This window comes from Micropterus dolomieu, linkage group LG11 (assembly GCF_021292245.1).
Source record: "Micropterus dolomieu isolate WLL.071019.BEF.003 ecotype Adirondacks linkage group LG11, ASM2129224v1, whole genome shotgun sequence".
Taxonomy (NCBI): Eukaryota; Metazoa; Chordata; class Actinopteri; order Centrarchiformes; family Centrarchidae; genus Micropterus; species Micropterus dolomieu.
Genome location: NC_060160.1, coordinates 29,249,177 through 29,265,252, shown reverse-complemented (window position 1 = coordinate 29,265,252; position 16,076 = coordinate 29,249,177). Strand labels below are relative to the sequence as shown.

The following is a 16,076-nucleotide window of genomic DNA, read 5'->3' as shown; positions in this document are numbered from 1 at the left end:
TCAGCCTTTTAAGAACTGGTAATTGTATTGTTTATTAAATCTTTATTTGACGAGGTAAGTCCCATTGAGATTACAAAATCTCTTCTCTCTCAAGGGAGCCCTGGTCAAGACAGTAGCAATAAAGTCTTTCAAAAAGCATACATGCAAACAGTGAAAACACATAAAACAAACATAAAGCATCAATTCACAGAGCATTGTTTCAAACAACATACACACACATGTTAAAACACATAAAACAAGTAAACATACACCGTAAACAAGAAAATAAAAGCTGGTAACATACGGCATAGTGCAACTTAACTGGACTGTAACTGGCTTTTGTGTGTGAGATTGCATACTTAGCTTGTTAGCAGCTATTCTGTGAATTCACTTCATTTAACATAATAATAATAAAAGCTATTAATTAACCACTTAATATATTTACAGAAGTACTGCTAATTGATGCATGTAATCCAATATTATCCATTGTTTAAGGATGTTTTCAACAATAATTTAGTTATTGAAAGTTCCTTTTTGTGAAGTGTTTACTATGTAACCCAGGACAAGTTCTGAAAGACTGAATGAAAACTGTTGCTGTTCTTTCAACCAATAGGAACAAACTGAGACCTGCCCTGCAGTTTGAATTATTGAAGTGTGCTGCTCTGGATCAGCAGCTGCGCTGGATTTGTTCCTTCTCTGGTTCAAGCTGGTCTACTGATGAGTTCAAGTGCTGCCAGAAAAATGGAAAGACAGCATGAGTGAAACTTAGTATGAGAGAGTAAAAAATGACAGTACATGAATAAATATGTTTACAAATAACTCAAATGTCTGCATTTTACCCTAAATTGCAAAAATTAGGGCAACAACATGAAGGCTTCACTTGATTTACAGCAGAACTGTCCCTCTTGGATACAGACATTTTGTTAAGTCCTCACAATAACTAAAGAAATTCACTTTCAGATTTCACAAGTAAATGTAAGAAGACAATATTCAAATTTCTTCACACCTTTATATAGACCTAACTTCTGTTTCTGCTGTTTATTTTGGACGGAAGCTATTATTTACTTTAGTTGACTAATGTTATTGATGCCTTTTAGGGAAATTATTGTAAGGGAATATATCCATCAATCCAGAATAACCGACATAACTGTAAAGAAAAATATGAACCCTTGCTATAGATCTTAATAAAATCAGCTTTTGGAAAACATAAAATCCCCATTATTATTGTAAAATACCACAAATGCTTGTGTAGCCCAGACTTCCTAGGTATAATGATGCAATACATTTCTTAAGTGTATCTTTTCTTATTTAAACATATTTAGTTTGATACTAAAATTGGATAAGAATATACGTTTTGATTTGATTGAAGTGTTGCCGTAATGATGCACCCTCAGCACCTTTGTTTCATTCTTTGAGGAATCCCTGCATGCATTACTTGTAACAGAACATTTGAAAGACATTATATTCTGTATGTCAGTTTCTGTGTGAGTTGCTATTTCCCTGTGTGGTGTATAACATATGTGCTTCTGGCCATTACGTGCATCCAGCCATTACAGTTTAACATAATGCTCTGCAGCTGGTGAGAGGGACAGTGAACCCTTATGGGGAAGTAATGATTGATGGGTGCAGTGTTAGGGGAAGTAGAGATTAGGTATAAAGAGATTAGTGTGTATGAAGGGACTGTACCCTTCTGTGGTGTCTAACAGATGGTTACATTTATTCTACAGCACCGTGCCCTTATATGGTATTTAGCAGAGACCTAAACATGTCCTATATAAGCTGTGTTCGATGTACAGAGAGACAGAGTGGTCATCGGGCTGGGTCACTCTCCAAGCTGCTGCAGAGCTTGTAATTGATGCTGAATTCTTTGATGTAATAAACTTTTATAACCAAGAACAGTGTCAAGCGGATTTCTTCTCAACACATCATCGCAGCATTATCGTTCGGACACCACACCTGCACACTGAAAGTTTTGTTAAGTAATAAAGGATGGTTGCATTTCTGTTGTTTTGTCGAGTTGTGGAGTGGCCCTAGTTTACAAGCAGTCATGAAGGCAGCATGGCGTGCTGTGCGAGGACTCCAGCCCCCGGCGGCCTCGGCTCAACTTCCTGCCTTCCCTAACTTCACTGTACACAGCCAAGCAGGAGGCTGTTCACTCACACTAGGGGCTCCTCACACCAGATGAACGCAAAGCCGTAAGTGTTTTCATCTTTGTAAAGCGGTAATTCATTAATAAAGCGGAGCCGCTGTTCAGCTAGCTTAGTCATGAGAGGCCTAAGTACTTCAAACGTTTCCTACAAACACGGTAACGTTAACGTTACTCCTGTATCCTCTCGCGCCCACACCAGCTCTGCGTTCACGTTAGATTAACTTAACTTACTGTACTAGAATGAGCTGAATGATCTGTCTTACCCATATGGGTTTGTTTTCTTGTGTCCGGGGATATTACGTTACGTAAACCAGTTCGGTCCTAACGTTGAATCTCCACCTCAAACTAGCATAGCATGTATGTAACGTTAGGTCGGTAACACTAGACTGAAGTTGTATGTTAAAGCTGGGCGAAGTGTAAATATTCACAAGCGTCCTTGAATTATAAATGAGCACAATAACCGCAGTTAGCATAGCAAACAAAAAGAGTGAATTCTACCTCCGTGTGAGCGAGACAGGTTAAAGTTGGTGTTGATGCGAGTTTACTGTACGAGCCGTCAAACCGAGGCAGGAAGGGATCGCTGTCCCTGAACACACCGCGGCGGCTGGTACTCTGCAACAGAAACCTCTACTCTCATCAAATGGACACGATTTTAACTATTATGACGCAAAATTACAGTTTTTCCTCTGATGTTACAAAAACTAGTTATATTGTGTGTTTGTTAAAACTAAAGAAAACGGTTAGTACAAGTTATAAAAGAGGTACTTACTAATTGCTACAGGTGCAAATTGGTTACTGAGCTAACCATGGCACAGTTAGATGAGTGTTTTTAAAATGTCATTGTTGATTACTACTTGCATTGTCTTCTCTAAATAAATATTACAGTCAAATAGAACATACAAATTTGAACCATACATTCGAAAAGAGAAAATGACAAAATTCTGTTACTAGTGAAAATATCAGAAATCTGGATTTGATAAAAGGGGAAAAAGCAACAGCAGTCAAGCTCTTCATAAGTGTTAGCATGATCACATTTTGTTTTTGAGGAGAAAAAGGTTTAAAATGTTTTGGTTAGCTTTCACTGAGGACAGGGAGTTCAAAATAATAGCAAGTTTAAGAGTCTGAGGGAAAACAAGACGGAATGCTGTGGTGGGCAGAAATGAGTCATTCAGGGAAATGGCCCATGTGCTGCCTCTCTGTGCTCCTGCAGCGCAGGACTCCACCCTCCCATACATTTTACTGCAGGCCTTTGTCAGTTATGTTCTCGCAAAGGTTTTCCCCCTGAGGGCTCACTGACTTACTGGTTTATTGCGGTTGGTGGAATTTGTTCATTACCATGTTCTTGAAATATGTTTATTTCTACGGGAGGAGGACACAAATAAATAAAACCCAAAGAGTTATGAGCAGTTAAAAGCGCTGGAATCCGCAATTGCATGACCAGTCTCAAAAGATGTGACTGCAGGTTTTCATCATACAGATTTGTAACACTATTCTTGATATTTAAAAGAGGCGTGACAAGCAGCTGGACCAAACCATGGCCGGAGCAGGACTCTACAGTGTTCTTGTTACAACAGGAAATTGTATTAATAAATTGTATCCCTGTGACATCACAGGGATGAAAGCAAAATGCGCATCATATAACGCTCGCCAAGCGGCTAGTCCGACACGCCCTCAAAAACACCGGTGGAAAAACAGTGAGCTGCAGCACAGCTCTCCTCTCCCTTCCAAACACTAGCTACCCTCCAGGCAGTCAGTGGACATGAAGTTGTTACTGTGATGTAGAGACAGAGCTCAGTTAAAACTTTATGGATGAAAGATACTTTTGTTACAGATTAATAACTCACCACTCTGAAACTCTTGCTCCAGTGTTGCCAACCTGGTCTTAGCCTACAGCTGAATAGAAGATGTTTATCGCTGACCTGCCCTTCTCTGCATCTGATTGGCTAGTAGTCCTTAACTAGAAGCTGCGCATGTGCAACTCCCAACAAAGATCATTTAGAGACAAGATGTATCACTCCATAGCTAAAACGAAGCCTTCAACACAGGGTGAAAAGAGGAGCTGCAGCAATGTGCAGTATGAAAGAAAAAAAAAAGGTGTTTTTTGAAAATGAAACCATGTAAAGCTGTACAACCCCTAAATAAGATTAGGAACCTGAAAATGAGCAGAATACCACCTCTTTAATGCATGTTCTGTGTCCTTCTGCACATCCAAAAGGTCTCGCACATAGTCTAGGTTGATACAGTGAAACAGGCGTCATCTTGATCAATGCTGAGCTCTGTCTGAGCGTCTAACAATCTTAAATTCTGTTTCCTCTGTTTTCTCTGTCTTTCCTGTCAAATTTATTACTGCAGGTTTTTAGTTTTGTCCCACAACATTTGCTGTGACTTCACAGCATGGATGGAAACATTTAAATGACTGACAGCAGCCTCTAATCATCAAAGTAAATTGTCAAGGAAAACACTCAGCGGAGCGTAATGCTCCCAGTTTGCTAAAATTGTGTGTAAAGAAGTTTTTATCTTCAAAACAAAAGTGGTGGAGTTCCCTGTTAACATCAAGTGCCTGCTGATATCGAGTCTGACTGCTGCTCTTCCTTTCAGGTCCAAGACTTGTCATGACGCAGCAGGAGCAGCAACAGTTCATGGAGAGCCTGGAGACAGCCCTCTCCTGGATGCGGGCCATCCAGGAGAGGCTGAAGGCCGTCGACAACACCCAGGGGCCCCGTGATGCCCTGGAGGCTCGACTCAAGGAGACACAGGTAAGAGAGTGCACTTACTGTGTGACCCTTCACCTCTGACCCCTGCTTCTACTTTGATACTCTGTCAGTGCACTCCGGAGTGGAGACAGCTGCAGTTTTGTGGTCTTAAGCCTCTTTTCCACTGCACGGTACCAGCTCGACTCGACTCACCTTTTTTGGTTTTTGCATTGTGGAAAAGTTGCACCTGTACCTGCTTCCAGGTATTTTTTTTGTATCACCTCCGTCGAGTTTCCAAGCGAGCTGAGGCGATACTAAAGTGTGACATGAAAACTCACACATTATTTCATCACTAAATCCACTTCTGAGAAGTTGTGAAGTGAGTGTGTAGATTAGATTAGATAGATAGATAGAAACTGTGTAGATTTCGAATATTGACAGTTTTACTAAAAGGGATGGCGGAAAAATGGATGTTAGGGCCTTATATAACGGCTTGGTAATAATGGGGTAATAGTTTGATAATAAAGAAGTATTAATTAACTAATTACTGAAGTAATATCCAGGCAATGGCTTGGTGTTAACAATCTGGTTCATATTAGACTGAAATGTATATAAAAATGTAATAAGAAATCAGAAACAAAGGGGAATAGTGGGGAAACACATTTAAAGATGTCAACGAAGTAAAAAAAAAAACTGTAATATGGTCAGATTAATGGGATAAATATCGATATAACCGAAAATACTGTGGTAATATAGATTGATGTTTTCACAATATTATAGGTTGCTCTCAGTGTAAAACCTAAGTTTAAGTTAATAAGATTAAATACATTTAGGGCTGTACAATTTAGAAAAAATATGTAATTTGCGATATTGGATGGAATAATAATTTTTACATAATTATTCTCATTTTAATTGAAAAACATATTTAAATGATTATGTAGGGCCCTATGATTTCTGCGATGTGGTAAATGCGGGTGGAATCTCTGAATTTGATAATAAAATAAATAAATAAATCTGCTGCAGTTTATGAAAATCTGTGTTTCCCCTAGCATTATGTGTCCTTTTCACAGCACTTGAGCCAAACAAACAGACAAACTAAACTGCTCTTTGTTTTCATTTAGGTGTCGTCTCTGTCAGTGTTTCACACACACAGAGACGCCCTTATATTGAAGCAAAGTCAGCGTGCTAGCTAGCTAGTGGTGTCAGAAAAAATAAAAAGCCACATCAAGCAGCCTTTATAGAGTCTTTGCGAGCAGGCTGTAGAAGATCCGTGGGAAGAAATGATCAGTAATTATACATTCATTGTGTATTGTCCCTAAAAATCATTTCTCAAACAACTGAACATTTCTATGCACATTAGTTTGAGACATTAAATTAACTGATATTGATTAAATTTTTAATAGTTTCTTATTGAGTTGTTGAAATTGTTTTCATCTACCACATGATAACACACTCTTTCTGATGACAAAATGTGCTTGAATAACATAAACATAGAATTCAGAAAAATTTAAACGCAAAACACGGAATTTGGGAAAAAATAAAACGGAATTCAGCATAAATTAATACAGATTTCATAGGGCCCTAATAATGGTGTGGGGTGTGACAATATTAAAATGTGACAGGATTTCTCGTCAGGTTAAAACATGACTCACGAGACTCTCACAATTGACATTTTTCACGTGCTGTCATGCCACACATCAGTTTTCCTATGCAGTGAAAAACAACTATATATATGATAACGTTGACTTGTGGCGAATTAACTCCACTCAGCTGATGCGACACCAGTGTATGTTAGGGCTGAACGATTTGGGGAAAACATCTAGTTGTGATTTTTCGGCTGACGACATTGTCCTACGTTTTCCGTTAGTTTCATTTGTTGTTGTAAATGTACACGCCCTGTGCCCGCTTTGATTGGCGAGTTGAACCGTAATGCGGCATTCAGACCAACCGCGAATTTTCACTTCGCGACGCTTTCCTCACGTGAGTACATTCGCTGCAAGTGTTCACACACAACGCGAGAAGGCGATTTTAACGTGAATAAACACAACTTGCCATTACTACAGCTGTATGAAACCAAAGTAAACATTTCGCTGTGATTAAATAGCAATAAACGGATTAAACTGATGCTGAAATAACTACAACATGATGCAGATTTGTTAAACATATGAATTCATGCTTTGTCAGGTCTGTCAGCAGGACAGCAGGACAACAACTTCTAAAATGTTTGTTTTCTGAATGGAGTTTGGATCGATCAGGGCTATGCTATGCTAACTTTGTCACAGTAAAGTACAATGATGAAGTAATGTCCGGTTTTTATATAAATATGAAGTCGTAGTCCGACAGAGCTAACAACAACACTGGAACCGGATGTGCACGGAAGCTAGCTGCTGAGACGCTCCAGTGAAGATAAATCAATGTTGAAATCCTAAAAACTAAAGCATAAAGCTAATCAATAAAAGCAGTTAACTCCGAGCTCCTCCCGCGAGTAAACGTAGTTGTCATAGCAGAATCCGACCGACTACGGGGGTTTATTTGTCCAAAAGCTGGAGCGCTGCTCCCTGCTCCTCTCCCACAGGTTTAGCAGCTCTCCGCTCTGCCTGCTCCTCTCCACATAACGCTCTGAAGCCGTCGGTGACGTACAGACAATCTCAACGTTGATAGGCTATCAGCATCATGCGACTTTCTCGCTTGAGTTGAAAATATTGAACTCGCACAAATTCCTTCGCGTTGCCTTTGTGTCTCCGGCCCCGCCCAACAGGAAATGGCGGCTCTACGCGTCTTTGCATTTGTATGTAAACTCACCGCCCCAAACAACGGAACGACTTTGTAACTGCATGGCTCAGATGTGCTGTATAATTAACCTACATTTTTATCGCCGTCTTTGAAATCACAATTTCGTTTTGAATAAGACTATGGAGACGTCATAATAGTAATCAAGTGAATACATGCCAGCCTAATTCTAATTAGTTAACAGTAATTTTACCATTTGACAGTATTATTAATTTTTAAATGTTTAATCTACAGGTACACTACATTTACATTTTATATGATCTAAAGCGCTGCTCCCTGTTCCCTGCTGAATGTGTAGAAAATCCATCAGTCGGAGCTCGAAGGTCGTATGAAGATGGACAGGGTGTTGGTGGCAGCTGAGAACCTTCTGCAGAGCGGAGATGAAGAGCTGAGGAACCACACGCACTCTAAGCTCAAAGACCTGAAAAGCCTGTGGGAGGAGACCTGCACCTATATCATCCACTGTCACAGGTGCTGCTCTGCTCACTGCTCACTCGGTGTGTGTAGTGATCTGTAGGTGTCTGACACTCCTCCTTGTTAGTTGGCCCTGAGGGCAGCTTCGGCTTTATTCATAGTTCAGAAGTTAATGCTCTGTTTTGAATAGCTTTGGACGTGTGATTAAAGGGAATTGTTCCCCTTCTGGACCATCAAAGATTCAGAAAATCCATGTGCACAGACAATATTAGTTTCAAATTTTATAATTAATTATTAATAACAGTTTCAAATGGTTTAAAAACTGCATGCATTGTATAATTATATGTAAACTGTGTGTATTTCTGTCGACATGTCCGCTAAAGGATTTCAGTGAGGGAGTGAGGGGTATCCAGATCTTTGTTTGGCCTTTATGGTGGAAATGCAAACATAGCCAAACATCAACAGATGCAGCTAATGAAGACTAGAAATGTCTAATGATATTAAAAATGCCCATCGCTTTCCCACACATCTTAGTAGTTGCTTGTTTCATCCAACCAACAGTCAAAACCCCTTTAGGTTTTCAGACAGTTTGGACAACCAGTCCCATGACGTGATCCATCCTCAATGACTTGCAACACAGTGGTGCAAAATACGGTGAAAACTCCCAAAACTTTGCCTTCCACTTTCTATCAGAGCGCCTGCCATTTTCCTGATCATGGACGGTGCGCCATCTGTAGCCAAGCTGACAGCACAGGTCCAGTCCATCCCGAGCATGATGAGCACTCCTATGAGAGATCTGAAAATGTAATGCGCTATTGTGGTGTCTGTCATCAACAGTCAAAGCCTCATCATTGAGCAACATCTGTAACATCCATGCTATTATCAACTGCAACCAAAAATGCACAAATGACTTTGTGCTTAATTTGTCTGTCCAAATCTCCAGCAAGATCCTATAATCTGTCTGCCACAGAGTTTCTCGTCTGGCGGATGCTGGCAAAAGCCTGTCGCTGTCAGGACACAACTTCTGCCGCCTCCAGCAACCTGTCATCACAAACTGACCCTCAGTGTATGGCTTTGATGCTGATGCTACTTTGTTAGCAACAAGGTAGCTTTCTCAGCTGCATCGCTGATGTCTCGGTTGCAACTAAAAACAGATGTTTCCTCAAACCTGCTAACAATTCATTCTTCTCTGTTTGTAGTTGTTGTTGAAAGTTCTAATATTTTTAGTGTGACAGTGGTAGGCTTACAATTCTGCTGACCAGAAAAACAAAGAAATATAAAGACAAGATAAAAAAACACAAATATGTGAACTCAAAGGGTTTAAGGGGCCACCCTGAAGGGAAAGTCCCCGTCAAGCTCTTTTTGTCAACTAGCAAAAGGAGGAGGAGTTTGGGCATGTAGTAGTCCTGCACGATATGAGGAAAATCTGCGATGTGCTGTAACATTGTTCAATGTTGCAAAGGCGATATGACTTGCAAGAAATAATCCAATATTGAAGTGTGCATATTAGCTGCTTGGTTGTTTTTAAATTGAGGTAACCAACAGCAAAGTCACTATATAAACTCAGTAATATCTCAGTGGAAACAAATCTAAAATGTCAATGAAATATATCTTGACATCAACATTCTGTGTGAAGATTAGAAAAAGAATGAAAAACTCAGACATCAGCCTGTATACTGACACTGGCTGATGTCCTTCCTCCTCCTCTTCCCTCTGCTGCTGTGATTCACTGCCTGCAGGTAACGTTACCTGGTAGAGAGGAGGCAGCTTTATCTCAGCCAGCAGCTCAGTTTACAGCGACGTGCCACATTTTAGGGTATGTGGCACACTGAGCTCAACAGTTACACAAAACTTTCATTTAACTTGATGAGAGACTGAGGACAGAGCCCTGGGGCCATTTAATTTCGTGTGTCGGTGCTCATCTCTAATTTATAATTATGTCATTAGTTTGTTTTTTTTTCATGATTTAAACATGATGTAACTAGACCCAAACTGCTCAGTCCAACTGTTCTTCATGTGTTTCACCTCACCCAGTCGAATTGAGTGGGTGTGGCTCCACTGGAGCGAGTACCTGAAGGCCTACGAGGAGTTTGAGCTGTGGCTGACGAAGCAGCAGCGCAGTCTGGATGTCGGTGTGGAGCTGCAGCTGGGGGTGAAGGAGAAGCTCTGGCAGGTGGACCAGCAGCGGGTGGTGGTTAGCGACATCCACAGCCAAGCGGCGCTGCTGGAGAGGCTGCTGGACGAGGCTGCTGCACTGCACAACAGAACCCAGGACCCCAGTGTTGAGCCCCAGGCCCAGGAGAGGCTGCAGGAGGCCTACAATGATGTCAGAGACAGGAGTGAGGTGAGGTGCTTAGTAGGGCTGAACGATTAATCGGTTTCAAACTGAAATTGCGATTTGAAAGCGATTAGCTAATCGTGAAGACGTGAAGATTAAAATGTAGCTTAATTATTCTGTTCTGCTCGCCAATCACAAGCGCCTTGCGCCTCCTGTTATGGTCCTACTCACCAATCAGAACAGGCACAGGGCGTGTACATTTACAACAACAAACAAAACTAGAGGGAAAACGTGGGACAGTGGCGGTGCGTTTTGCCTGCCCGATTTTGCTGACTTGTTCAGATTTTGCTTATTTGTTCAGTTATCCTTGATTTTTGTGCTTCTCTTATGGTTAAGTAGGCTACATAGTTAAATGGGTTTCTTTCTTTTGTCTGTTTAACTGTGTTTATTGTTGTTGTACAATCGGGAATCTGCACAGGGTGTTTTATTTTGAAAATTGACCGGATTCTCTATGCTCTCGTTCTGTGTTTGACTTCCTGCCTGGTTAATCTGCTCTGTGCTGCTTGACGCGGCTTCCGTCAAACATAGACTGGCAGTGAATATTAAACTTTAGCAAAACTTTAAATTGCAATAGTTGGCAGAAGAATCGCAGTTAGATTTTCCCCCCAAATCTTTCAGCCTTAGTGCTTATTTATGTTGGACTCTACAGCACTGTTCAACTACAGTCTGTGGCATACTTAAATACAAGGTGTGCATATTCTCAGAGCCATTGCAATAGGTGAGTAAGTAATGTGGCCTTCACAGGGCATCATGCCCTTAGGGACCTCACAGTCCTGTAGATTTGTTTTCTTTTCAGTCCTAACCCAAAATATTAAAAAATTATTCTAGTCTATAACCATTATACAGCCATCAAGGTCATTGAATGATTTTGTGCTTCCTGGGTTAAGGTCATCCTTTTTTAAACATCACCTAGTAACGACTCAACATGCACATGTATGAGTTGTAGTCTGAGACAAGCAGAAAAACAAACGCTGAAACTAACTAACTCAGAATAGGTGAAAAATGCCCTTCACAATGATGTCTTGAAACTGCTGGTTTTATCTCACTAACAGTAAGTGTGCTCAAAATCTCCATGTTGGAGAAGCTGGAAAAATAAATGATTTAAACCATAGCTTGATTATCAAAATTGTTAAATCATTTCATTGCAGTGGTTTTGTCACATAATGCTGTTAAAGGGGCTGTCATGTGTGTTTGTCAGCTAGCAAACAGTTTATATGGTTAAGTCAGTGAATGTTGTGTCTCATGTGTTCCACTTCATAATGCTGTTGTGTAATGTGCCATACAATGTGAGCTAGAGTAGTTATGAGCCATGACAGGCCGGCTTGTGCTAATGCAAAGGATGTGTACTAGTACATGAGGTTGTAGTATACGCTGAAGTGCACACAGACAAGCCAGAATAATACTTCAGCACAAAGCACAGGAGGAGAGAAGACAAGGAAATGAAAAAAATCATTATACAAATACTCAAAGAGAGAAAGGGAATCTAAACCATGAAATGAAAGCATGTTAATCCTCTAGAGTACAACAAAAGTTGCTGTTTGAATGAGGAACAGCTTCTTCCTAACAGGAAGCACAGGGCTTGAGAAACCCCTGCAGTTGCAGTAGCTGTGGCTTGAAATGGAGACCATCATTTTTGTCATTCTTTGCTCACAAACATGCACACAAGCCTTCAGACATATACAGTACATATTGTTGTTTCAGAGTATGTTTTCTGAAGGATCCAGGAGAGGTCAAAAGGCTGAAATGTTTATTCTCTGAGGAAAGGATAGTGCGGGGGTGGCTATCTGGTTGGCTGTATGTGTGAGGGTGTTGGTGGGATTTTGCATTACATTTGATGCTGGGTGGAAGTGAGCATTCAGTATGTGCCCACAATTGAGTTAGTTACAATGACAGTAAGGATTTCAAACTTGAGTTGATGTTTACTATTGTACTCTTTCTTTGAACAAATCCCTCAGCCACACAGCTGTACATAAATTTGAGGGTAATGAAAGGCATGTAAATATTTATTCTGTGCATCTATAATCAGATCCAGCCGCTGCAAAGGAGAAAACGGTTTATTGAATCTCAGATGGGAATAATTTATATTCAAAGTAGAGATACTGTTGGATTAGCAGCATCCATGGTGGTGGTGTCGTGGTGGATAAGACACATGCCTTTGGTGTGAGAGACACCAATGTGTCCCTGAGCAAGACACTTAACCCTAGTTGCTCCAAAGGCGTGCGACCTCTGACAGATTTAGCAATTGTAAGTCGCTTTGGACAAAAATGGCAGCTAAATGCGTAAATGTAATGTAAATGTCTTTCACGACATCATGCATTCACTTGGTCTGCTGGCAAAGCAAATTTATATTCTACTGTGACACAGAGTCTCACAGTAGAATATAAATTAACATTCACATTCAGGCTCCTCTCTCAGATACTCAAATGTGAACTCTGTGATGTGTGCGGAAAGATCTGTTCATTTTGAAATGTACGATGCTAAAAATTACCACAAAGTGTGTATCCTGCTTCGCTAGGAGCGTCTGTCGCTGCTTCAGAAGATTGCTGAGGAGCACCAGACGTACCAAGGCTGGGTTCAGAGGTTCCAGTCCTGGCTGCTGTCAAAAACCAAGGAGCTGACTGATCTGATGGAGAAGGAGGATATATCCGAGAACAAACTGAAAGCCTTACAAGTGAGAATCACTGAAAGTGAATTTGGAAGCTGTTTTTAGATGTGTTGTGTCCTTGTTATTTTCAGCAGTGGAAAAGGGAAAATATTGGATTTGGAATTTGAATTGCACTCAAAAAGTACCAGCCAAATGAAAAGTAAATAGAATGATCCTCATGAAAAAGAGCATTAATGGATGGAAACAATACAGTATTAGTAGTGACGGCAGAACTTTTCGGGACACAAAGAAATGAAAAGCATATATAACATTGCAATATTCCAAATGTATTTCCAAAGTCACAGATTATGGCTCAGATAATTTATATCTTTATTTAAGTGTGATATTACAAGCATCAAAGGCAGGGCATTATATTTATTTTATTTGTAAGGAACCATATACAGTATTAAACAAAAATGTTATTTGATGTATTGCCTAAAGCAAAAAGTGGAAATGTGACAAAAGATTGCACTGAAAAGCCTTTTTAAATGTAACAATTCTATTTTGCTAAATCTCTGACTCATTTTCTTGCAGACCTTTTAATTAATGAAACATTTGCAGAATGTGTTTTATTTAAGGAAACCATGCTAACAAAACGGCAAAGTAGAAACAATAGGAATTAATCATTAGTATTAGTAATAAAAAAACACATTTGTTTTAAAAGAGCAGCAGAGGGCTGTTGTTGTTCTAAGACATTTAGTGCAGTAGAAATGATAATTGATTGTTTACATTGAAAATAAAGGAATACATTATAGTAAATTCACCATGTGAGCTATTGTACTCCAGATAATTTCACTTCTTTTTTTATGATTTCAAACCAAGCCATATATGTATTATTATTATTCCAAGCAAACACATTGTGATGCTTCTTCTTCTGCCCCGGAATCAGGCTTTGGACGACAGCGTGGCTGGCGAGGAGAAGACCCTGCAGCATATCGAGGGCATAGTGGAGGCGGTGAGGGGTAATACCTCTCCTGCGGGGGCGGAAGTGGTAGTGGAGGAAGCAGAGGAGTTGAGGCTGGGCTGGCAGAGGCTAAGGCAGGGTCTGTGTGAGGCCGAGGAGGGCCTGCGCTCCAGCCTGAATTCCCACACTCAATACATGGCCAGGTGCCAGCGGCTGGGAGAAGACATCAGCTCCCTCAGGGTGCTGCTGCAGGGGCTGGACCAGGAACTGGATGAGGGCCGTGAGGCTGGGGGCTACACTGACCGCACAGAGGAACACATCGTGGGCCAGTGGAGGAAATACACAGTAGGTTTTTTCAACATATCTATAGTATTATTCACTTAAGTGGAAATGTAGTGTAGGTGCAGGAAAGTCCTACTTATTGTGGTCCTGCATGGTTTCGCAAGGGAAGTACCCTTCTGTGGCATGAAAATCTCATAAAGTCCTTGTCAGATGAAACTTGAGAATACAAACCCATTGGACAGAAGGTGAACTTCTCAGTAACAGTTCAAGAGATATTAGGTAAAATGTAAGACTTAAACTGAGAGTGTGGTTTTCCGGTAAACTCAATATAGACCTGCCTTTTACTTTCATCAACACTAAATAATGGGAGAGCACATTCACCATATTATGGCATATTATTTTGGGAGCAGGGCTTTCTTTTTTTAACTGTATTAGTGATCCAGTAGATATGTTGCATCAGTCGCTATTGACTTTTTGACTTGACTTTATTTTTTTTTTTGACTTATTATGAACGCATGAATGTGTCGCTCCATGTAATTATCTTGCATGTGCTCAGAAGTAAAAAGCAGATTTATACATGACCAAGAAATCTGCACGCTCCAGGAGAAATCTACCTGGGAAAACCGTGTCCCCAATCTACGACTCAGTGGCATGATGTTAAAGACACCAGCTTACTGATGAAAGCCAATTGTAACCTGGCTACTTTAGTGCATATAAATGAACTAATTATCAATTTGTGTACTGTCAGAGTTTGCCTTATTAGTGTGAATAGAACACGTTTACTGTTTTATTGATTTATTAACTTTATTTTTAATATATATTTTTTATTATTATTTAATTTTTATTAATGACAGTGAGACAGAGAGCCGATGAGACAGCTAGATAGTAAGACAGAGTAGTAATGAGTGCAGTAGTAGTGGTTGTAGCAGTAGAAACAGTATTATTAGTATTAGTACTATTAGTAGCTGTTGTAATAATGAGTGCCGTAGTAGAAGCAGTATTGTTAGTGATAGTAGTATTAGTAGCTGATTTAGTAACTACTGTATTACTAATAGCACTAATAGTAGCAGTAGGAGTAGAGACGGTGGAAGTTATTGAAGTAGTAGTGGTAATATAATTAGCAGTAGTAGTGGTTTCAGTAGTACAAGCAGTATTATTAGTGGTAGTGGTATTAGTAGCTGTTGTAGTAAATGTAGTAGTAGTGGTATTGGTAGTAGAGCAGTAGAACAATTATTATATTTATGAGTATATTATGAGTTTCCACTGGTTGTCCTCACTTCATGGCATTTATTTGACATCCAGGCATTTCTCCCAGTATATAGGGGAGTTTCTGTGTGTCTGATATAAATTTGAATTCGGGGTATATTTGTGAAATGTTTGCAAAGTGTTTTTGTCTTAGTGTTTTATATTTAGGGCATGAGGTTAGAAAGTGCAGCTCTGTCTCTACCTGTCCCCTGTCACACTGGGAGTCTCTCCTCTTGTTGTAGCCAGCTCTGTTTGTGGCGACCCTTTTCTATGGCCAGGCTGTGTTCACTCAGTCTGGATGTTGTCAACATTTTTCTTAGTTTAGGACATTTTATTGTGCTCAGGTAATTTGCCAGTGTGAATTCTCTTTTAAGGGTCACATAACATTGTGATTTACTGTGTGTTTTGGTCGTTTCTTTCCAGTATTCAATACATTTTTCTTTCTGCTTGCTGATAATTTGGTTTGGTCTGCTTGAGTTGGTATTGCTGTCCTGAGGCTGTCGGGGACTTGTTACTGCAGAGAGCCTCAGGACCAGCTGGCTGAGGGGACTCTTCTCTGGTTTCAGCTCCTGGTATGTTAGGGCTTTGTGATGGTATGTCTGGGGGTTTACTGATTTTAAGTGATTGTAAAATTGAAG

General features: G+C 40.2%; 1 protein-coding gene across 1 annotated transcript in view; it reads left to right on the top strand.

Annotated features, from left to right (window-relative positions):
- Window positions 1–2,056: 2,056 nt before the first annotated feature.
- syne3 (spectrin repeat containing, nuclear envelope family member 3) overlaps window positions 2,057–16,076 on the top strand; it is a 65,854-nt gene continuing 51,834 nt past the window's right edge. The window contains exons 1-6 of the mRNA XM_046062636.1: window positions 2,057–2,174; window positions 4,727–4,884; window positions 7,910–8,082; window positions 10,060–10,369; window positions 12,879–13,034; window positions 13,897–14,256. Of these exons, the coding sequence (XP_045918592.1) occupies window positions 4,741–4,884; window positions 7,910–8,082; window positions 10,060–10,369; window positions 12,879–13,034; window positions 13,897–14,256 (1,143 nt within the window). The 5' untranslated portion in view covers window positions 2,057–2,174; window positions 4,727–4,740. The remainder of the gene's footprint in view (window positions 2,175–4,726; window positions 4,885–7,909; window positions 8,083–10,059; window positions 10,370–12,878; window positions 13,035–13,896; window positions 14,257–16,076) is intronic.